The sequence below is a fragment of the Oryx dammah genome, unplaced genomic scaffold, assembly GCF_014754425.2.
Source record: "Oryx dammah isolate SB20612 unplaced genomic scaffold, SCBI_Odam_1.1 HiC_scaffold_11, whole genome shotgun sequence".
Taxonomy (NCBI): domain Eukaryota; kingdom Metazoa; phylum Chordata; class Mammalia; order Artiodactyla; family Bovidae; genus Oryx; species Oryx dammah.
Window position 1 is genome coordinate 39,486,162 of NW_024070195.1, and position 20,394 is coordinate 39,506,555.

The 20,394-nt window shown below is 42.5% G+C and overlaps 1 protein-coding gene across 10 annotated transcripts in view; it reads right to left on the minus strand.

Moving 5' to 3' along the window:
- Positions 1-1,547: 1,547 nt before the first annotated feature.
- Positions 1,548-20,394, minus strand: part of RNF8 (ring finger protein 8) — a 37,122-nt gene continuing 18,275 nt past the window's right edge. For 3 of the 10 annotated variants that reach the window (XR_005722743.1, XR_005722746.1, XR_005722747.1), the window contains exons 3-9: positions 17,408-18,148; positions 15,009-15,071; positions 12,596-12,685; positions 10,715-10,822; positions 8,304-8,508; positions 6,821-6,943; positions 1,548-2,355 (exon numbers count right to left, since the gene is read on the minus strand). Coding sequence is in view for 5 of the 10 variants with exons in the window: in XM_040249781.1 (XP_040105715.1) it covers positions 2,339-2,355; positions 8,304-8,508; positions 10,715-10,822; positions 12,596-12,685; positions 15,009-15,071; positions 17,408-18,148 (1,224 nt within the window). In the remaining 5 variants the exon portion in view is untranslated. Of the gene's footprint in view, positions 2,356-3,366; positions 3,629-6,820; positions 6,944-8,303; positions 8,509-10,714; positions 10,823-12,595; positions 12,686-15,008; positions 15,072-17,407; positions 18,149-20,394 lie in introns of those variants that run through there. The other 7 variants (XM_040249782.1, XM_040249786.1, XR_005722744.1 and 4 more) reach the window with 6 other exon arrangements.

Sequence of the window (20,394 nt, forward strand, 5' to 3'; positions counted from 1 at the left end):
TGACCCAGCAATCCCACTCTTGGGCATATATCCAGACAAAACTCTAATTCAAAAAGATACCTGCACCCCTTATATTCATAGCAGCACTACTCACAATAGCCAAGATATGGAAACTAAATATCCACTGACAGATGAATTGATAAAGATGTGATACATATATACAATGGCATACTCCTCAGTCATAAAAAAAGAATGAAATAATGCCATTTGTAGCAACATGGATGCAAACAGATGTACTTCAATCATACTAACTGAAGTAGGTCAGAAAAAGAAAGACAAATCCCATATGCTATCACTTAAAGATGGAATCTAAATTATGACATGAACAATCCTATCTACAAAACAGACTCATGGACACAGAAAACAGACTTATGGTTGCCAAGGGGAAAGGGATTAGGGGAGGGGCTGGGCGAGAGGCTGGGGTTAGTAGATGGAAGCTATAATATAGAGAACGGATAAACAACAAGGTCCTACTGTACAACACAGAGAACTATATTCAATGATAAAATATAATGGAAAAGAATATTACAAACAGAAAGTATATATAACTGAAGGAAATGGCAACCCACTCCAGTATTCTTGCCTGGAAAATCCCATGGGTGGAGGAACCTGGTAGGGTACAGTCCATGGGGTTGCAAAGAGTTGGACACAACTGAGCAACTTCACTTCACTTTGCCTCACTGCAAAGTAACAACACATCAACTGTACTTCAATTTAAAAAAAATAATTAAAAAAAAACAAAAACAATAAGCTCTCATAGCTAACTGGAATTTTTGGAGTTGGTCTCTGGACATTAGTCTACCATCTCCCCAGACTGTCAGCTTTTCTGATAAAAGCACCTTTCCTTTCTACAAAAAGTATTTATCTGTACAATTCTAGAAATATTTATATCCCATGCAACGTATAAACAAAACACATGGACAGGAGATAAACAGACTGTTACATCAAGATGGAAGTAATCTTCCTTCTATTTCTCCAGAGTTTTTTGATTTGGTTATATATGGCTATTTTTTTTAAGGTTTAAAAATTTTTTTATTTATTTTTATTTATTGGGAGGATAATTGCTTTACAATATGGTGGTTTTTAAAGTATTATTTTCTATGTTTAACTTATTCTTCCTTGACAGCACCAGTATTTCAATCAGTAATCCTGTTGAGAAAGATGAAAGTGAAGACTAGGGACACCAGAATCCCAATATACAGAAGATTCAATAATGGAAAAACCTACCATCGCTATGAAATACCTGTAATATAAACAAAGAACTACAAAGAAAGGTTCTATAGGCAGGCAGTAAAAATGGAGAGGAAAATACTTTCCCATCTGGAAACAAATCACTGAATGACATAATGCACAACCAGTTTCCTACTGGAGCTCCTTGTTTTGAATAACTACTCTGCAGCTTCCTGTGTTTTCCTTCCTTCTCATCACTGGTAACCAAGGATACCACAGGTTTTCCTACGCTTCTGTTTCCCAAACATCAAACTAGTTTTGTTTAAAACAGGAAAGCAGCAAAAGAGAAATGGCTTTTAATTTTTTTTTTTTAAAAAAAAGCATATCAGGTTCTCAATCATGCCTGTGTTTTCTGACATTAGGTAAAACAGATAGTTTGGAACTCCAGCTGAAAGAAGGGAATTCACTCCATCCCAAAACCAGAAAGTGGTGACTCATCTCTGAAATGAAAAGGAGACATGCCAGTCAGGGGCTTAACAGAGCCATATGCTGCGGTCACGATCTTGGGCTTGGCTTCTGAGGCAGACATTCACTTGAGTATATCATCTGATACAGTGACTTTCTTGGTTGCGATTTATGAGCTGCCAGTGTTTACTTGTGAGACTGTCTGGAGCTGGAAGGAAAGGAAGATAAATATACCAAAGCCCAGCTGAGCAACTGATCGGTTTTACATTTTATTTTCAGGAAATGACATCTTGTTTTCACAAAGAAGAGGTATGCCATCCTCTCAAATAGAGGCTGCCTTTGCCTTTGGGGGCAGCAATAGGGGTAATACCCAATTTGTCCCAAACAAATGTCCACAGAGGTGTTTCTGAGGTACCCAAACAATAACAACAACAAGTTTAAAAACTACAACAGAAATATATAACCCATACAACACGTAGTGAACAGAGCCAATCAAGTACCCTGAAGCAGTCGGGGCTTCAGACAACGGTGGCAGCAGGGATGGCCCAGGCAGAGGCTCGTGATGGAGGGTTTCCTAACTCAGTCTGTCCCAGTGGCTCCATCCCATGCTCTCAGAGCCACCCAAGACCGTCCAAGAGAATCTTCCAGACCATCTGAAGTTCCCAGTACCTGGCAGTCTGTCAACGCCCCTGGAGCACTGTCTTCAGAGCAATCTCTTTCCTTTGGAGAGAAAAGAGAGAGAGAGAGATAGAGGAGCCTGCATTTCCCTCCCTGGCCTCCCTGCTGCCCTCCTCAGGCCTTTCCCCACACAGCAGCCACGGTGAATCAAGACACAGATGTGAGATCACATAACTCTGCTTACAGCCCACCCATCTCTTCTTCCAGAGTAAAAGTTCAAGTCCTTCTAAAGGCCTATAAATCCCTACTCGGCCTGCCCTCTGCCCAACCTTCTGATCTCACTTCCTGTTCTCCTCCCCATCGCTCATTCCACTCCTGTTACGTCGCCTCCATGCTGTTCCTCCAAAACCCCTTCCCCAGACAGCAGCATGGCCACCGCCTTTAGAACTTCACCCAAATACCACCTTCTCCTCAGTGACTACCCTGACTACTCTATCAAGAACTGCCAACACTCTTCCCATCACTCCTGGCCCCTTTCTTGCTTTATTAGCGAGAAAGCACAAATCACATCTAACTAATTAGATTTTCACTTCTCCTTCTATTCTTCATACCTAGAAGAGTGCCAGGCACAAAGCTGGTCTTCAGTTAATACCTTTTGGAGGAAGGAAGGAAATACATATACAGCAACAAGCAGGGAGAGGTGCAACTTCAAAGTCTGTCCAGGGAGGGAGGGGGTGGGAGGGGCTATTCACTGGCCTCTAGTGTTTTCCATTAGCTTCTGCTTCCTTAATCCCAGAGAAGCAGGGATCTTGGCTTACAACAAAGGCAATCTCAAGACTTTCTTTGAGATTAAGGTGTGGAATGCTTTGGAAGGCAGATTGAAAGGGTTATTACATTTATATATAAGGGAATAATAAGGGTTGTGCAGGAGACATCCATCAAGGGACAAGGCAAGGAATGACAATAAGTGACAAAAGAGAAGGGAAGGAAAAAGGGAGGGGCAAAAATGAGATGGTGGTGATGGAGAATTTTTTTTTTTTAAAGCTTCTATTAACAAATCTGCTAATTTTTGATCCCATGATAATTTTGCAAAGGATAAATCCATGATAATTTTGCAAAGGATAAATTTTTAAGAGTCCAGCATTTTAAACTACGTGAGTGCATGTATGTGGACACCTGCCCCCAGCCCATGCCAATCTTGCTGAGAGCCACTTTATCTTAGACAAACACTGTCCTTATACCAGGTGGGCATGCTGACTTCATGCACGTGACCTTCTAGGTTCTTGGTGCAGGACTGGGTACTTGCTGGGAATCCCCTAGCGGTCCAGTGGTTAGGACTCCGAAATTCCACTGCCGCAGGCACTGGGTTCAATCCCTAGTCAGGGAAATAAGATCTCATCTGCAACCCACACAGTAGAATCAAAAAAACATAAAATAAAACATCTTGCTAACAAGTATTCTCTCTGGATGAGGTCAACTTGGCAGACACTGTTACTGCGGACATTCCCTACATAGTCCTTTATGAGGCTCTGTCTTTCAACAGGTGATGATGGTTAATAGCCAGAGAAAGCCTGTCAGGTGCTCTCTTCAGAGACAGAGTTTCTCCTGTCCTGTGTCTGGATCAGCCTCCTCCTAGCCTATAGGAAGCCGGCAAGAGCCACAGGCTATGTGATCTCACCTGGGCCAATCTTCCTAGAGACCACCAATCTCTCTGGAGGGACAGCTCTCTCACAGATTGAGGAAAGCTCCGGTCCATAAACCTTTCTCCCCACCTCAACACCCCCAAAAGGCCATGGACAACTCCCACTAGCAGCCTTATTTTCATATTACACTACCAAGGGAGCTGGGAACTGCAATTTGAAAAAGTCTCTGGACTGAAAATCCCTGTTCTAAAGGACCAGCAAGATTTTATTCTAGATAATTTGCTTTTTTCTTTTTTGAGCATAACCCAAAGAAACTCCGAGGGAAAGCTTAAAGTGAGAATGTTAACACTCATGGCAACCAACCAACACTTAATGAGAATAGAACAAACCGGGAAGAGGGGGCAACTGACAGAAGACTCAGCTCCAGCACCTTCCCAGCTCATGTCGCAAAATGTCTTTGCTTCAGAAAAACCTCATGTCAATATCCCAGAGGGCTGCAATTACTCATGCGACATGTACTTAACATTCATTATATGCCCCAGCTCCAGGGCACCCTCTCTCCAGCACAGGATCTGGCACCCTAACACTCTGCTCCTCCTCCTCTCTTCTGGATAATCTGGCCTCACAGACTTTACTGAGGATCTATGGCTAATCAATCATGAGGCCTTACTCTCCCGTGGGGATATGGGCCTTGAAGACACCAACCAGCCAGGCAGGCCTGGAGTAGCACTGCTCTTGGTGAAATCAGACAGGCAGACCTGCTTCTCTGAACTTGTGATAAGCGCTCCCCTACCCAGGAGGAAAACGGCCCTGCCAGTGTCAGAATGGTGGCAATTACAGGCCTGCCAATTCTAGTTTCCAGATCCTACATTTGGTCCTTTAAAAATTCCCATGCACTGGGGATTAAACCGGCTTTCAATTGGCAAAAAAGGTTGGTATCTGAACTGAAAATTTCCTCTGAACTCCACACTGCAGCCCACTGAAGCTGCTGATGGCTCTGGCACCTGTTTCCCTAAATCAGGCCTCAGCACCTCTGTCTGTCTCTGGAGAAAACCTCAAAGCTGCACTTGCTGCGATAACTGCAGAAGCCAAGACTGCTGCCAGAGCTGCTCGAAGCCAGTGCGTGCATCAGGGAGGCCAACTCGGTTTACTTCGTCGGCTCCCAGTGTCACCAAAAAGGTCCCTGCTTTAGCCTTTGGAGAGAGAAGAAGGGTCTGATATGATCCACCTTGCAGTATTAACTCTGTGTGAGGGGAGTCGGAGATGAATTTAGGACACAGGGTCCTTTCTCTTTCCAATGGCTGCATGCATCTACCATGCTTGGACTTTTGAGAAGAAACCTAGTCAGTGGGCTGGGTGAAGAAAGTCTATATGGGCGTGTGGAGAGAAAGGGACCCTCCTCCACTGTTGGTGAGAATGTAAACTGGTACAACCACTATGGAAAACTCAGAAAATTAAAAACAGAGCTACCATAAAACCCAACAATTCCACTTCTGGGTATTTATCCAAAGAGAATGAAAACATTAACTCAGAAAGACATATGCACCCCCAATGTTCACTGAGGCATTAGTGACAACAGCTACGATATAGAAAGAACTTAGGTGCCCATGAACAGATGAATAAAGAAAATATACATACATAAATACACACACACACACACACAAGGGGCTACTACTCAGCCATAAAAAAGAAGGAGATCTTCCCATGTGCAACAACATGAATGAACCTAGAAGGAACTCTGTTAAGTGAAATAAATCAGAGAGAAAGGGAAATTCCATATGATTTTACTTAAATCTGGAATCTAAAAAACAAAATGAACAAACATAATAAAATAGAAACAGATTTATAGATACAATCTACAAAGAACAATCTGGTGGTCTGTGATAGCGGGAATGTGGAGAGTGATAGCGGAATGGGTGAAACAGGGGAAGGGAATTAACTTCCACTTACAAAATAAATTAAGTCACGGGGATGTAATGTACAGCACAGGGAATATAATCAGTAATACTGTAATTGCTTTGTATAGTGACAGATGGTAACTAGACTTATTATGGTGATCATTCTGTAACGTATAAAAATATCAAGTCACTAGGTAGATCAATTTTACTTCAAAGAAAAAAATAAAAACAATAACCTACAAAAACCAAAAAGCAAAAAAAGAAAGTACATGGGTATCACCACCCACACACAGATCCAGCAAACTTAAGCTCACAGGCTTGGTCAAATCTGAGTTCCCAGGTCAGCATTCCTCAGAAAGGGGAGAAGAAAACAGAAGGCATTCAGAACACCTCAGCAGACACCTCCTAAGCCTGGGCTGTCCTCATGTTCCTCTGGCACCAGGCAGACATCAAATCCTGTTTGGGCCACCAAGTGGGGCCCTGCGAGGAACAGACAGCTCACTGCTTCTCACGCCTCTGTGCTTGTGCTGATTCCTCTGCTTGGAAAGCATCATCCCTAGAGCCTTTAGAACTCAGTTCAAATGTCACTTCTTCTGTGAAGCTTGTTCCCATACCTCCAACCTGTCCAGGTCAAATTGAATGTCCTCTCCTCTGCAGTTTTTCAGCACCCTATTATGGAACTTGCACACTACCTACTTGCTTTTCTGTCTCCACAGATTGTGAGAGCTGAGATAATACCTTATCTCTTTATTCCAATGCCTAGTGTAATGTTCCTATAAATGGTTAAGGACTGATGAGAGGTGGAAAGAAACAGCAATGGATTCTGCCAGAATCAAGTGGCTCCTAGAAGGTTAAAAAAAAAAAAAAAAAAAACCCTATAGGGACTCAAAACTGGGCACAAAGTCCAATAGCACATAATTGTCAAAAAAGCAGAAAATACTTTGATTTCAAAGAACCACCTGAGAGCAGCCCTACCCTCCCAAAGGTCAGAATGTCTTCCTTGGACAAAACAGGCTCAACACCTACCCTGTGACCGGTCTGCTGCCCTGCACTGGCTCACCAACCAAGGGCCAATTCCATACTACAGCTGCTTACAAGTCAGCATCAGATTTCTGGCCTGATTCAAAGAGGCTGATATTTGCTGAAGGGCTAGGAGAAAGAAAGCAATAGACAGAAGATCCTGTTCTTAGCAGTGTGGCATTTAAGCCTTTGGCTTCTCTTAACTCAGAAAAGGGTACATCCAAATACATACATGAACATGGCTTCCCGATGGCCAGGTGGTGGGAAACACCTGGAAGGGCAATGAGCTTTTGATTCGTCTTCTCTGACTGACCCTTTATGTGCAACCAATTGACCTCTCAGTACTCTGGCTCTGAGCTTTCCCAGAGGGTAGAGCTGTACAGGATTTCTTAAGGGACTGAACATGATAATCAGATCTACCCTCCTCCTCTGAACTCTCATCCCTGCCTAATAACCAATTCTTCTGATCCACTCGTTTCCTTGTGCTTTGCCCAGGACACATTTTTTTGCCACAAGGACATTTAAGTCTCAAGCAGGGTGGCTCTGCAATCCTCAACAGAGCAGGCCCCAAGTGTGATGAGATCACTTGTGTTAGAGGAGGAGATACTCTCTATGGGAGTATGGTTCCTTGAGGAAACTCACCCGCCCCCACTTCCCTAATCTCTTTATTCAAACTCTCTCCGGGAAACTTGTTTATTAGGACACCCAAAGTTAATGTGCTTCCCTGGTGGCTCAGAGGTTATATTAGGACACCCAAAGTTAACATGCTTCCCTGGTGGCTCAGAGGTTAAAGCATCTGCCTGCAATGTGGGAGACCCGGATTCGATCCCTGGGTTGGGAAGATCCCCTGGAGAAGGAAATGGCGACCCACTCCAGTATTCATGCCCAGAGAATCCCATGGAGGGAGGAGCCTGGTGGGCTACAGTCCATGGGGTCACAAAGAGTCAGACACGACTGAGTCAAACTAGTCCTAGTAAAGTTAACATAGTAAGATTAAATTAATCTCTTTTTGGCTTAAGTTATGCCCAATTTGTGTAGTTAAACTGTGACTCTTACAGATGGAACCTATACATGTTTTCTTCATATGTTTTGGCATTTTCCAAGTTGTGAATCTTTGACTTGTACACATCCTATTTATAATTTATTGTGTACCCAACCCAAGATTTCTGCAACCTACCGAGAGCAACTAAACTGTCTTGAACGACAGCCCCATCTAGTGACTAACACTGTAAGCTGTCCACCCCTGTGTTTTTCTAATCCCATCTTTTCTTATCCCGTAACTAAGACACAAATACCTAAGCCTCCCCATTCCCTGCTGCTCAAATATTCCATTCTGCCTCAACTGTTCCTTACATGTTTATTACCTTTAGCTTCCTTTACTTTCCCCCATTACTTCCACCTCCTTCTTAAGCTCAAGAACCGTTTACCTAACTCTTCTGGATCCAAAAAAGTCTGTTGAGGGGACCCACCTCTTTTCATACTCACTCACCTTTTCGTTCCCTGATGAGGACAATTCGTCGTTCTTTCGCTTCTGAGTTCAGATTGTCTACCATCTTACTAATGCAATTGTCCAGAACCAGGGAGCGGGTTTTGGACTTGATGTCCTTCCGACAAATGGGGCATTCTACTTTCCTCTTCATCCACTCATTGATACAGTAGGAGCAGAAACTATGGGCACAGTTCAAGGTGACAGCCTGTAACAGAAATGTGAACACACACATCAGAACTGTGACGCTCACTCCCCCAGGGCCGCTGTGATCTCAGAGTCAGGAAAGCAGTTAGTTCTCAAGACGAAATGGAAATTTAACCATAACTTCATCTAGAGGCCTTACAAAGGGTATCAGAATCCTTCCTAGGAACTGTAAAATTTAAGTTTCATGTTAGATTATTTGTTTTCTCTCTCAAAGATAAGCTCATAAACTCAGGCTCCAGGTAGGCTGATTCGTCTTATTTTGTTCCACCAACTCAATTCACACTGCCAACGTGGCTTAGCTATCTTGCAAATAAATGCCACTGGACTTCAGCAGGACTAGAAAACATGTGCATGTCTGACACACATGCATCACTAATTCTCTCAGGAAAAACAGATGTATGTCCTAATGGTGCCTTAGCACCTCGATTTTAATTCACACAGTGAATACTCAGTATACAGAATGGTAGGAGGCCCTTATCTCTACTCAAAAGAAGCTTTAAAAAGTGTATGTAAAAGCACTTAGGCTAGGGAAAAAGAATCTAAAAACAAAATAGGAAAAAATGTAATGGGTTTAGCTGACAGTGCCTTAAGTAATATCAATAAGCCTATGAGAAGAGAGAAAGCAGAAAAAGGCCCGTATCTGAGATGCTCCTGAGCAACCCCAATGGTCAGCTTTCTGCCAAGGTCCTTATCACTTTTCAAAACATAAACCATACTCTTCATTACTCTTGTTTCTGTACACTCCTAAGATACAACTTTTTCTGGAGCTAAAAAGTTTTCTTTCTTGCTTTTGGGAAAGCAGGGGGAAATAACACAAACTCTGTATTATTTTCCAAATGCCAAGTGGAAGCCAGAAGGCCAACTAGGAAACATTCTCAGTAAAGAATGAGACATACAAAAAAAAGAAAAAAAAGTAAAAATAAAGAATGAGACAAAATTCTCATAAACAGGACTAAAAACCTGCTGACTAAAATGAAATCTCTAACCCAACACTGATTTTAAAAGAGGACCAGCAGGAAAGGTCAGCACATGCTGTAAACCAAACAAAGATCAAGTTATTTGTCTCTTACATGTCGTGCAGACGCTCCAGGTTGGCTAACTCATCACCTATTCCGACCCTTTTCCTTGTCGTCTTCTATTACGGTGCATAAGTCATGTCGAAACAGTACTGAGTTTCTCCAAAGTAGGGAATCAAATGACTACAAACTATGGGGGAAGTTATGATCTGAAGTCAAAGTAGATCCAAAGCAAAAGAAACAGGTGTATCCAGGACAGATTTATCAGGAGGCTAATAGACCCAAATCTCCCTAAAGGCCACCAGAAAAAAAGGAAGCTGTGTGTGTATGCGTTTTCTTTTTAAATGAGTCTGAAAAGCACTATCATTTAACAACTTTAGTTTAACACTTGTTGTGTAAGATGAACTGGACACAAATGGTAGAATTTGTGAAAATAAGAGAGTCTATGCAAAAGGAAGACAGGATAACAAATGAAATCCTAGGCGTGATGTTTCATTTTTATAAGGAGCCTCAGAGTCCCTGAAAAATGTTCCATTTGGCCACTGAATCCCGTGAGCATACCTCAGTGACATTTACCCCCTTGTTCAAAGGCTGCACTGCACGCCCACTCTCAGCGCTGTGTCCATTCAGAGCAAAGACAGACTAGCTTTATTGAGTAGCTTTATTCTGATACTTCAAATTTCTAATGCCATCTAATTCTGGATTCTGCCAGAATCAAATGGATCCCAGGAGGTAAAAAAAAAAAAAAAGCCAGGAGGAGCTCAACACTAGGCAAAAAAAAAAAAAACCCACAAAACCCAACAGCACATAGTTGTCGGAAATGTAGGAAACATATGACATTCTGACCTGTGGGAGGGTGGGGTAGCCCCTAGATGGTTCTTCAACACCAAAGTGTTTTTCCCTCAACAACAAAAAGATAAAGGCTTTATTATAGCCCCAAACATTGATTCTGCCAGAAAATGAACTCAAGAACAAATGAAGTAAGAAAAAAGCCAGTGGAGGTAAAGAAGACCACAAAGGCAAATGAGAAGTGGCCACCTCCAGCAGCCACTTTGAAGTCAAATAGCTACAGTAAGTTCCTGGAGGAAAAATCTCTTCAGAATGTTACCCTAGAGCAGAAGCAGTCTGTGTAGCTGAGGCTCCATTCAGGGGTGGGAGAGTGAGAAAGCGTGAGCCACTACTCATCATTACCTCAACGAAGTATTCTGAGCAAATAATACACTGGAGCTCATTCTCTAGCACGTCATTCATGTGGCTAAGAACTTCCTCCTTCTGTGCTTGCACCTTCTCCTTCTCTTCCTGCAAAGACATACAACCCCACCTGTCATTCGGGAGAACTAAGAAGAATGCAAAACAGGGCAGAGCAGGATTAATAGTATACAGTAGGATTCAGAAAGAATCTAAATTAAAAATTCACCCTGGCGTAGTAACACTAGAATAAAATTCTTGCCCCAAGGATTATTGCTTCTCAGAACTGCTTTCTAATATAGGGCATTGTCATCCTTTTTTTTCCCTTTCTCGACTTTATGAGTATGTATTGGTATTGCAGTTTCGGTCTCCTTCCCAAAAATAACCAAATGAGAAAAATTGAAGTCAGCATACCAACCCCGCCGACCATTCGAGGCCAGAACGAGACATTAAGTATTCTATAGCACACTGCAGTTCAGAGGGGATACAAAATCATCCTAAGCAGCCAAGAGCTCACTGGATAAGAAAGAAATGAGGAACAGTCCACAAAGGCAGGAAGCTTGAATTAGTGTATAAGGTCCTCTGTGTTCTCTGCAGATGTCTCTCCTACAAAATAAGGATAATATCCAAGGTGCCTGGAGGCAGGAGGCTGGAGAGATGGCCTGTTGAAGTATCTTCAGGCCTCATGCTCTGTGATGCTTGTTACTTCTCACTCCTGCCGTGCAATTTCCCTGTACTTTCCCCAAGAGACAGACTGCTTGTAGACACCCTTTTCAAGAAGGATCTAGATGTCCTCTCTTGAAGTCAACATTTATTAAGTGCCCCTAGTGGGGAGAGGAAAAGCCAAAAGAGGGTATATTTGAGAGGTTATTTTTTGTGTTTTATTTTCTCTTCTTATCAAAGCAAAGATTGTGAGACTAATCAGGACAGTGAAGAGGGAATGGACCCATTTATAACTAGAGTCAAGTTCCTTGAAAACTTTTGAATTGCTGGATTTAAAAAATGTGGTGGCGTCTTAGAGGCTGGGGAAGAAAGTACTACATGATTTAAATAGAGGATAGGATAGCAAACCAAGTGGAAAAAGAGTCCTCTCCTTTCTGTAATCTGCTCCAGATGTGTACCTGAGGAAGGCTGGGCTGAGAGATGTAGTCAGACTCAGGCATTAATTTCCCATCAGAGGAAGCAAACTGGTGGCCTGTGGACTACATCCAGCCTATAGACTTACTTAGTTTGGCATTCATGGTATCAAAAAACTGAACCTGTTACTACTACTTAAAAATTGGGATACTTCACATAGACATCTGGATTTCCATTTTCTGTGGAAAACTCAGATCTGACAACACTGGGCCTGTACTTCTGGTTGGCAACTGGCTGCTGCAGAGAAGAGCTGCCTCTTGGGGTAGGGGTGAGGGTGGGATTCCGCCTCACAGCTCCCCACCATGTTCTTACACCCAGGCCACTTTATTCACTTCTATTATCAGTCTGACTCCAGGGGGCATTTGAGTCTACAACCCCTAGTTTAAGAGTGTCACTGATTTGATGTGAGAAATAATCACACAAATGCATCGAGATGAACTACTTTTTCTTCTGACTACACCCCCCTTAGCCTCTGTGAGTGAGACACTCTGAAGGAGCATCTCCCACAGACAATGGACTAGACTGCAGAATGTATCATTCCCAGCATTTCGCATCTGAAGGAGGGAAGGAAACAGATATTGTCTTACAGGCAGAACCTTCTACAGGCCTAAATAATTTTATAGATTATTTCCCTTGAGGCAGGGAATAGCCATACCTCTCCCTTCATTCACCAAAGCAATCCTTGCACTGCTGAAAATGCTGAATTGCATGTACCAACCAAATTCTAAACCTTCTTCTTTCCAGTACCTTGGTCTGCTCCAATTCTTTGTCCTTGGCTTGAATGATTGCTTCAAAATTCTTCTTGCTGCGATTTAGCTCTTCCATCAGCGACCGATACTGCAGAAACACAGCAGATACACACTCAAGATGCATGGCACTATATTGTTCCTTTTAGCCACCAGGCCTGTCCCTCCCTCTGTCAGCAGCTTTGGTTCAAGAGATTAATGGATTGGGCAATTTCAAAATAATGTTTTTGTTTCTCCAAGACATACCAGTTAAATGCTGCTTTTTTTTTTTTTCAGGGAAAGGAGCAGACAGGGAGGGAAGCCATCAAATCTATTAATCCCTCTGGAAATAACCCAATCTTCATGGTCATCCAAAGCAACTGAAGAACTTCCAGAGAGTCTGACTTTGGGGGTTTGGCTTGGGGCCCAGGGATGTTCATTTAAAAAAAAAAATTTATTGGTATTGTTGATTTACAAAGTTGTATTACCTTCTGCTATACAGCAAAGTGAATCAGTTATACATATATGGGATATGCATTTTTTTAAAAGCTACCCAAGTGACTCTGGGAACCAATGCTGAAGAACTAGTAACTAACTCTAAGGCTACCCAGCACTAGAAGCAGCTTTTAAGAAATAATTAGGGATATACAGGATTCAGGAAAACTAGATTACTGTTTTCATTGAAATGAAAAAAAAAAAAAAAAAAAAAACCCTTTAACCTATTTACTCTATAAATCACATACTATGTGCTGATAAGGCAACACTGCCTGAACTCTGCCTTGGTATTCTGGAAACTGGCATGCCCAAGAACTAATGGCTCATTTACCATGACTCACTGCCTACATCAAATGTCAAGAAGTTCCATTTCTATGAAACATAATGGTTAAGTATAGATTATATTTTAAATTTCATTTCAGATCCTTTTTTAAAGAAGGTGGTTAAGTATTCTGAAAAGATATCACTCAAAGAAATACATTTTAAAATGCGTGGGCTCAAAAAAAAAAGTCAGTGATATCAGAAGTCCTTAGTATTCACCTTGACTACTAATTAGATGACTGTGCCTTAACTTTCTCATCTATAAAATGGGAAAACAGGTGCCCCTTCTACATTGGGGTTAGTAAGAAAAAACAAAGACATACATGAGAACACTCAGGAAAGTTTTAAAATCTCTATGTAAAGGCAAATTGTTACAATTATAAGTCTGGAAAATGAAAAAGAACAGCTTCAGAAGGACCATCAAGTGAAACAAAGAACCAGTGTGTTTCATTTGAGGGTGGTGAGCCCCCAGGCATGTCAGAGAACCATGGCCTGACAGTGTCCATGCTGGGTTAATGAAGGGGGATGGCCAAGCGCCTTATGCTGAACGACAGCATAAGTCGTTCTGTCTCAGAAGAGTGTAAGGCGTTGGGGGTGCGGGGTTCTTAATGATCCCTCAAGGATTTTCAAGAGCAGAACCTTCCTCTTTTCCAGTCAATTCAAAATGATATCTGAATATTAATTTAATAATTCTCTAAATGGGAAACATGCCCACCCTCCCAACCTAGAAAATACACAAGCTTAGAAAATAAAATTCCAGAAAGATTGAGTTTTTCACCTAATTCTTTCCAAGGCTGTTTGTGAACCCAAGGAAATCAAAGTGGGCAAACTCCCAAGCATGCAGGAACATGTGACTGTTAGCACTGTAAGAAGGTTGACAGATAGGTAAGCAATAAAAGAACCAAATTTGAAACAAATTCTAACCCAACAGCTCATTTTTCTCAAGAAGATATGAATGCTAACCTCCTGACTTAAACTACTAATCATCACACACACATAATTGATAGAAGACAAAGCAGGTTTTTAAGATGCAAAAGAACTCATTAAAAAATAAACAGAGCAAGGTACTAAAGTTAAATTAAACAAGTAACAGGCAATCTTTTAGGATAATTTTATTCCTGTGAGTCTTGCCTGTTTAGTAAATTGATGTTTCAGTGGCTGGTAAACTGCAAATTCTCAACCTAACCTAAGATGCATAATTGGAACATTCTTGAATGGTTTCAGAATGGCTTCAGCTCAGGAATAGTGAGGTAATGGAGGCATTGCAGGCCCTGGTGGCCAAGTCACGGCTCGCAGTTTCCCTCTGCTGCCCTCACCTTTCTGAATGTGAGCAGCCATTCTCCCAGAGAGCCTCCTAATTGCTACAGGCTCTGTTTCATCTTCACTAGAGCATCTCGTGCTCAGATGAAGATGTAAGCTTTCACGCTGAGGTCTGGCATGTCTGTGAGGTTCCAAATCTCAGACCTGATGCTGTGAGCTGCTGCCACCTGCTCTGTCTACAGCCTGGAGGTGCTGCAGAGGGGTGTGCTAAGTAGCAGAGGCAGCCAGTGGGCACATGAAGCCTGGCTGCCCCCACTCTCGCCCACTATAATCTCAGGACAACAGCAAACATAAGTTACCTCCTGTAGAGCCTGGGCCAGCTGCTGCCTCAGGTCCTCTTCGCCTTCCTCTTTCTCCAAACCCTGAAAAGCCAAAAACAAAATGGAAGGCTTCCCTGTAGAAAGGGGGGAAAGGGGCAAAATACAGTAACAAGCAGAGCTGACCTGCTAGCAGAGGCATCTGGAAACAGCAGGGGGCAGGGAGGGAGTGGAAAATCTCCCATTTTACTTTAAGCTGTTGGCAGTAAGGGACTTAAGCAGAGTTAAACCTCTCAAACACTGCACATCTCAGGGCTGCCACCTTCAAGTCACCACTCAGGGTGTTCTGGAGCAGCTCTGGATTAATACTCCAAGTCCCCTTCACTGGCTAATGCTATGACTCTCAAAAGGATGGAAACTGAGAGTTTCTGCATCACCAAGTATCTAAATTGAAATACAATCTCCTGGGCTGGCACTCACAGCTCCGCCGGGTTTCTTTCCTCAGTTCTGGCCATTCTGTCTCTCACTCCGCATCTTTCCCACCTCTGGCCCATAAGCTGTTCCTCCTCCGCCTGCCTTGGCTGCATTTCCTCCAGGGCCCCTCGAGTGTGGATGTCTTCCACATCATCACTCCCCTACATCCAGTACCCTCCACGAGAACCTCTGGGTCCTTCCCTCCTTAAGAATTACCTACCCGCTTAATACACCAACTGGAAACTGTTCTCTAAATCTACAGACTTTTGAAACTACTGTGATTATTTCCTGTGTATCTTGTCTTAACAAGATCTATTCCTTTATGACAAAAACCATTAAGCATCTTTATAACCACCCAGACCCAAGTATAGTGCCAGGCAACCTGGGTGCTCAAAAAAAATTCTGTGTGGGAATTCCCTGGCCGTCCAACTGTTAGGACTCTGCACTCTTACTGCTGAAGACCTGGGTTCAATCCCTGGTCAGGGAACTAAGATCCCACAAGCTGCGCAGTGCACCCACTCCACCCCGCCCCCAAAAAAATCTGTGTGAAATAACAAGGGTTTAATGAGCTTCTGAGCAAGCAGCAAGGGTAGGATGAATTCCTAGGACTTGGTACAGAGGAAAATGCAGCTAGTAATAAAGGACTAGATACACCTCACTATGAGCAATTTATATATGACCCTCTCATTCCTAGAGAAATTCCCTAAACGAGTCCTTTTTGCCTTTCTTTACCCTTTTAGTATGGAAAAAGATTTGACAGCTAGCTACATCTTGAAGCATGCCCAGAGCAGCCACAAATATTAATTAACAGTAACTCTTGTTATTGAACATATTAGCCTTTAAAGAGAGTTCTGCTCTGGTGAAGGTGTCATACACAAAATATGTAGAGATAAACCTCCCTCTATTAATTTCAAGAACCAGTCCAGGCTGGAAAAGGGCAGCAAAAAAGTACACATAAACAAGCAATGTATACCCTGAGAAAGACCCACTTAATCCATGGCCTTTGCTAAGAGCATCAGTTCAAGGGGATAGCAGAGCTTAGATGAAATCTATAAATTGTTCAGAAATAAGCCAACACAAGTGGTTGTTTCTTACCCTGAGTAAAGTAAAGGAAAGATAAAAGCTTATTCACGTCAATTCTGATTGGCCCTTCTTAGTTCTAAGTCAACAGTGGGGAATTCTTGACATTCAGTCTCACCTGAGGAAGTGGGTGGGAGTGAATCATGTGGTTCTAGCCAGATGGGAACTGACATTTTCAGCAGAACCAGGATCAGCCCTAGCCGAGAAGCTCTGTGCAAGAGCTGATCATCTAAACAAACGACTCAGGGATGCAGACACATTTACTCTCACGTTGACACAGCTAAGACAGTCATTTTATCTACTGAAGAGGTAGACATCCTGTGGAAGGTAGCACTCAACTCAACAACTGAGTGATGGTGTATCTGCCCCCTCCCATGTTGGCTACTCAGGACAGAAATAAACATTTTTGCCTTTCTAGCCTCCCACTTCCTAGGTTAGCTACAAAGCTAACAAGTAACAGGTAAATCAAGGGCAGAGTAACCAGCTGACTGCTACCTGCCTTGGGTACAGGAATTTGGCTTTGACCTCAGGGCAGAGGAAGATTACTCATGAAAACAACTAATACTTTAATTGGAGTGTACTATTTGGGGGTATCTTGACCTTCATCCAGCCTCTCTCTAAATTCACCTCAGCTCTGAGATGCCTCAGCTTTTACAACCTCATGCGTCTCGGCTGATTCTACCAGTCCCCTTACCCCATGTTGACAACCCAACTCTGGCTCCTGATCTGATCATCATGCAGACCTCAAAGTTTTCTGATCACATTACACCTCTTGTCCCTGGCACTAAACATATGGTCCCTGATCTAGAAACAGAGAGCTCTGGTCACAGGCTCACAAAGGGCCTGCCCACCCCAGGGGCATCTTGTCCTTCCCTCCTGCGTGGTACCTGGAGATGCTGCTGCTCTTCCTGGATGGTCTTCTCCAGCTGCTCCGCTCTGGCCTGCTGTTGGGCCTGCTCTGCACACAGCTGGGACTGTAAATCCTGCAGTTCCTGCTCCATTTTCACAATCTTCTTTGAGCTCCCTTTTTTGGTCTGCTTTTTCACATTCAGAACAGCTACCTGTTTTTCCTGCATCTGTGTTTTCAGCATTAGGATCCTGGACATGGTTACCTTAAACAGCTCTAAGTTACTCTGCGATGCTGAAGGATTTGAGGCTTTCTTCTTCTTAAGATGAAGCTCTATAACTTTTGCAGGGCCTGGGTTAACATGAGCCCCTGTGGTCTTCCCACTTGGCTCAAAAGAAGTCAACTTAGGATCCAAATATTCAGAAGGTTGACTGGCCACTTTACCCTTCCCATGTGACTTCACTGGCTGACCAGGTTCACAAGACAATTTACTTATTTTGGATTTCAAATTTGAGGGGCCTTCAGCTCCAGAACCCTCTAATTCATCCAAACTAAATTTCCTTTTAGTTCTCAAGCCCTTATTTTTTTCCATCATCGGGTCACTTTTGGGGGAAAGACAAGGATAAATCCTCTCCCAGTCTTCTTCGGTAACTTCATATTCATACTCTGCATTCTCCTTATTATCCAGAGGTACCCCAAGCTGGATGTGATCTCCTTTATGGATAGAATAGACCTTTAAAGGTTCTAGACGTTTTCTGTTCAGCCAGACACCATTTAGACTCTGGGGAAAGGGAAAAAAAGACAAAATAAGCTTCATGATTTTCCTCCTCTTAATTTTTCTGCTGCTGCTGCAAAACCTTCTGTCTTTTTAGGAAGAAGACCCTTGAGAACAAATAGAATAGAAAGGTTCATAAACCACCATTCTTAGAAACAGGATTCTTCAAATAGTGCTTTGGCTTGTTACCTATATGACATTCATGTTTTCAGAGAACTGCCTGTATAATAGGCAGGAATCACCTTATTACTGGAGGATGAATTTACTCAAATAAATGCAGTAGCATTAAAAGAAACTGAAATCAAATAGCTCTACTGACATAAACTAGGGGCAAAGGGCCAAGACTAGAAAACTGCTATTAGTAAAGGTAGTAGCATTCTAATGATGAGGCTCCAAGAAAGTCATGCAGGCACTATCTCTGGATGTGTGTGACCCCTGAGCACATTGATGAATTGAAAAACACTTCCTAGAACTCATAAACCAAGAAAGAAAGTACCAACACCTAGCACTGTGGTCAAATTGAAGGTGGGATCTGACCCAAATAACAACCCCAGGGAGGAGACCGAGGTTCAATCCCTGGATCAGGAAGATCCCCTGGAGAAAGGAATAGTTATCTACTCCAGTATTCTTGCCTGGAGAATTCCATGGACAGAGGAGCCTGGCAGGCTACAGTTCATGGGGTCGCAAAGAGTCGGACATGACTGAGCAACTAACACTTTCACTTTCGATGGGTAACAGAACATAGAGGTTAAGAGCCAGAGCTCTGGATTTATACAAACTTAGGTTCATAGCTCAAATGAACCACCTTGGGCTTCTTACTTGCATGGCCTTCAGCAATTTACTCTTTGTATATCAGTTTTGACTGTAAAATAGTACAGTTCCTACCTCATACTGCTCCTGTGAGGAATGACTGAGATAAGTCATGCAAAACACTTTGCACAGTGACTCACATATAACAAACGATCAATATTTACTTCTGTGGTTTAAATCACAGTGTGGAGATTAAGAGCATGGACCCTGAAGTCAGACTGCCTGGGTTTGTAATCTGGCTCCATTACTTAATGGTTGCATGACTCAGGCAAGTTTCTTAACTTCTCTAGGCCCCAGTTGCCACATCTATCAAGTGGAAGATAATAACAGTCTCCCTCATGGTGTTTGTGTGGCTTTAATGAGATAACATATGTAATATACTTAGAAAAAGTACCTGGCACATGGTAAGCATTATGTAAGGGTATATGCAAGTGCTCACTACTTTTTCTGGCTCAGCTGATTTATCAACAAGCACTTCAACCCGATGTTCAGCATCTTGCAAGGTAAACATACTGAGTGCAAAAGCAGAAGATATGAAAACAACTTTTAGCAGCTGACTCTGGAAAGAAAAACACAAGGGCATATTTAAGCAAATGTGGGATCACATAGAACAGCCTATAAATGCAAAGGAGTATCATGCAGAGCTGAGTTAGCTAAGAGATGCTAAGTGGGGATGACAAGTCCTAAAATAGACTTGAAGCAAATGCAGGATTTAAAGTTTAAACAGACAAGTGGGCATTTTAACCCATATCAACGACTTTACTTTGGGGGACAGGCCGGAGATGAAATTCACATCTGGACTGGGACTCAAGGTTATATTCATTCAACAAAGGAGAAGAATGGAGACCAGAAGAAGACTCAATTTAAAATTATACACAGGAAACAGCCTCAGGGAAAGCCGTATGACACAGGGGGCCACCTAATGCCAACATTTAAGAAAAACTCAAAGGCAAAGTCAAGGTTAATAAATAAAGAGGTTACAGGAGTAGCCTAAGATGAGAGAAAGCAAGGATTCCCTAAAAAGCGGGGGTAAACTCTTTAAGACCTTTGGCAGCCCTCCACTAGATCCTCTGTATTAACCTGCCTCCTTCAAAGCCCTTTAGGTCTGAAAAATAAGCTTTCAAAATTTTCCGATCACATTTTATCCTTGGATCCCTCTGTTTACCCATTAATCACTCCTTGGTGACACCTAGTGGTATAATTTGGACCAAAGGCCCAAATTGGGTTCGTTCACAAAGCGACTATAGAAAAGATGAAAACACCACGGCTATACAGGAACAATCAAGTACTGCCCAGGATATGATCTCAAATACAATGGTTTAAATAAATCAAACTCCTGTCAACACTTTCTTGATGCTGGTTTTCGTAATCACCCGTATGAACAATGTCAGCAGCAGCAAAGTAATAACCAAAGAAAAGCCTGCCCAATGTCTGAGTCATCA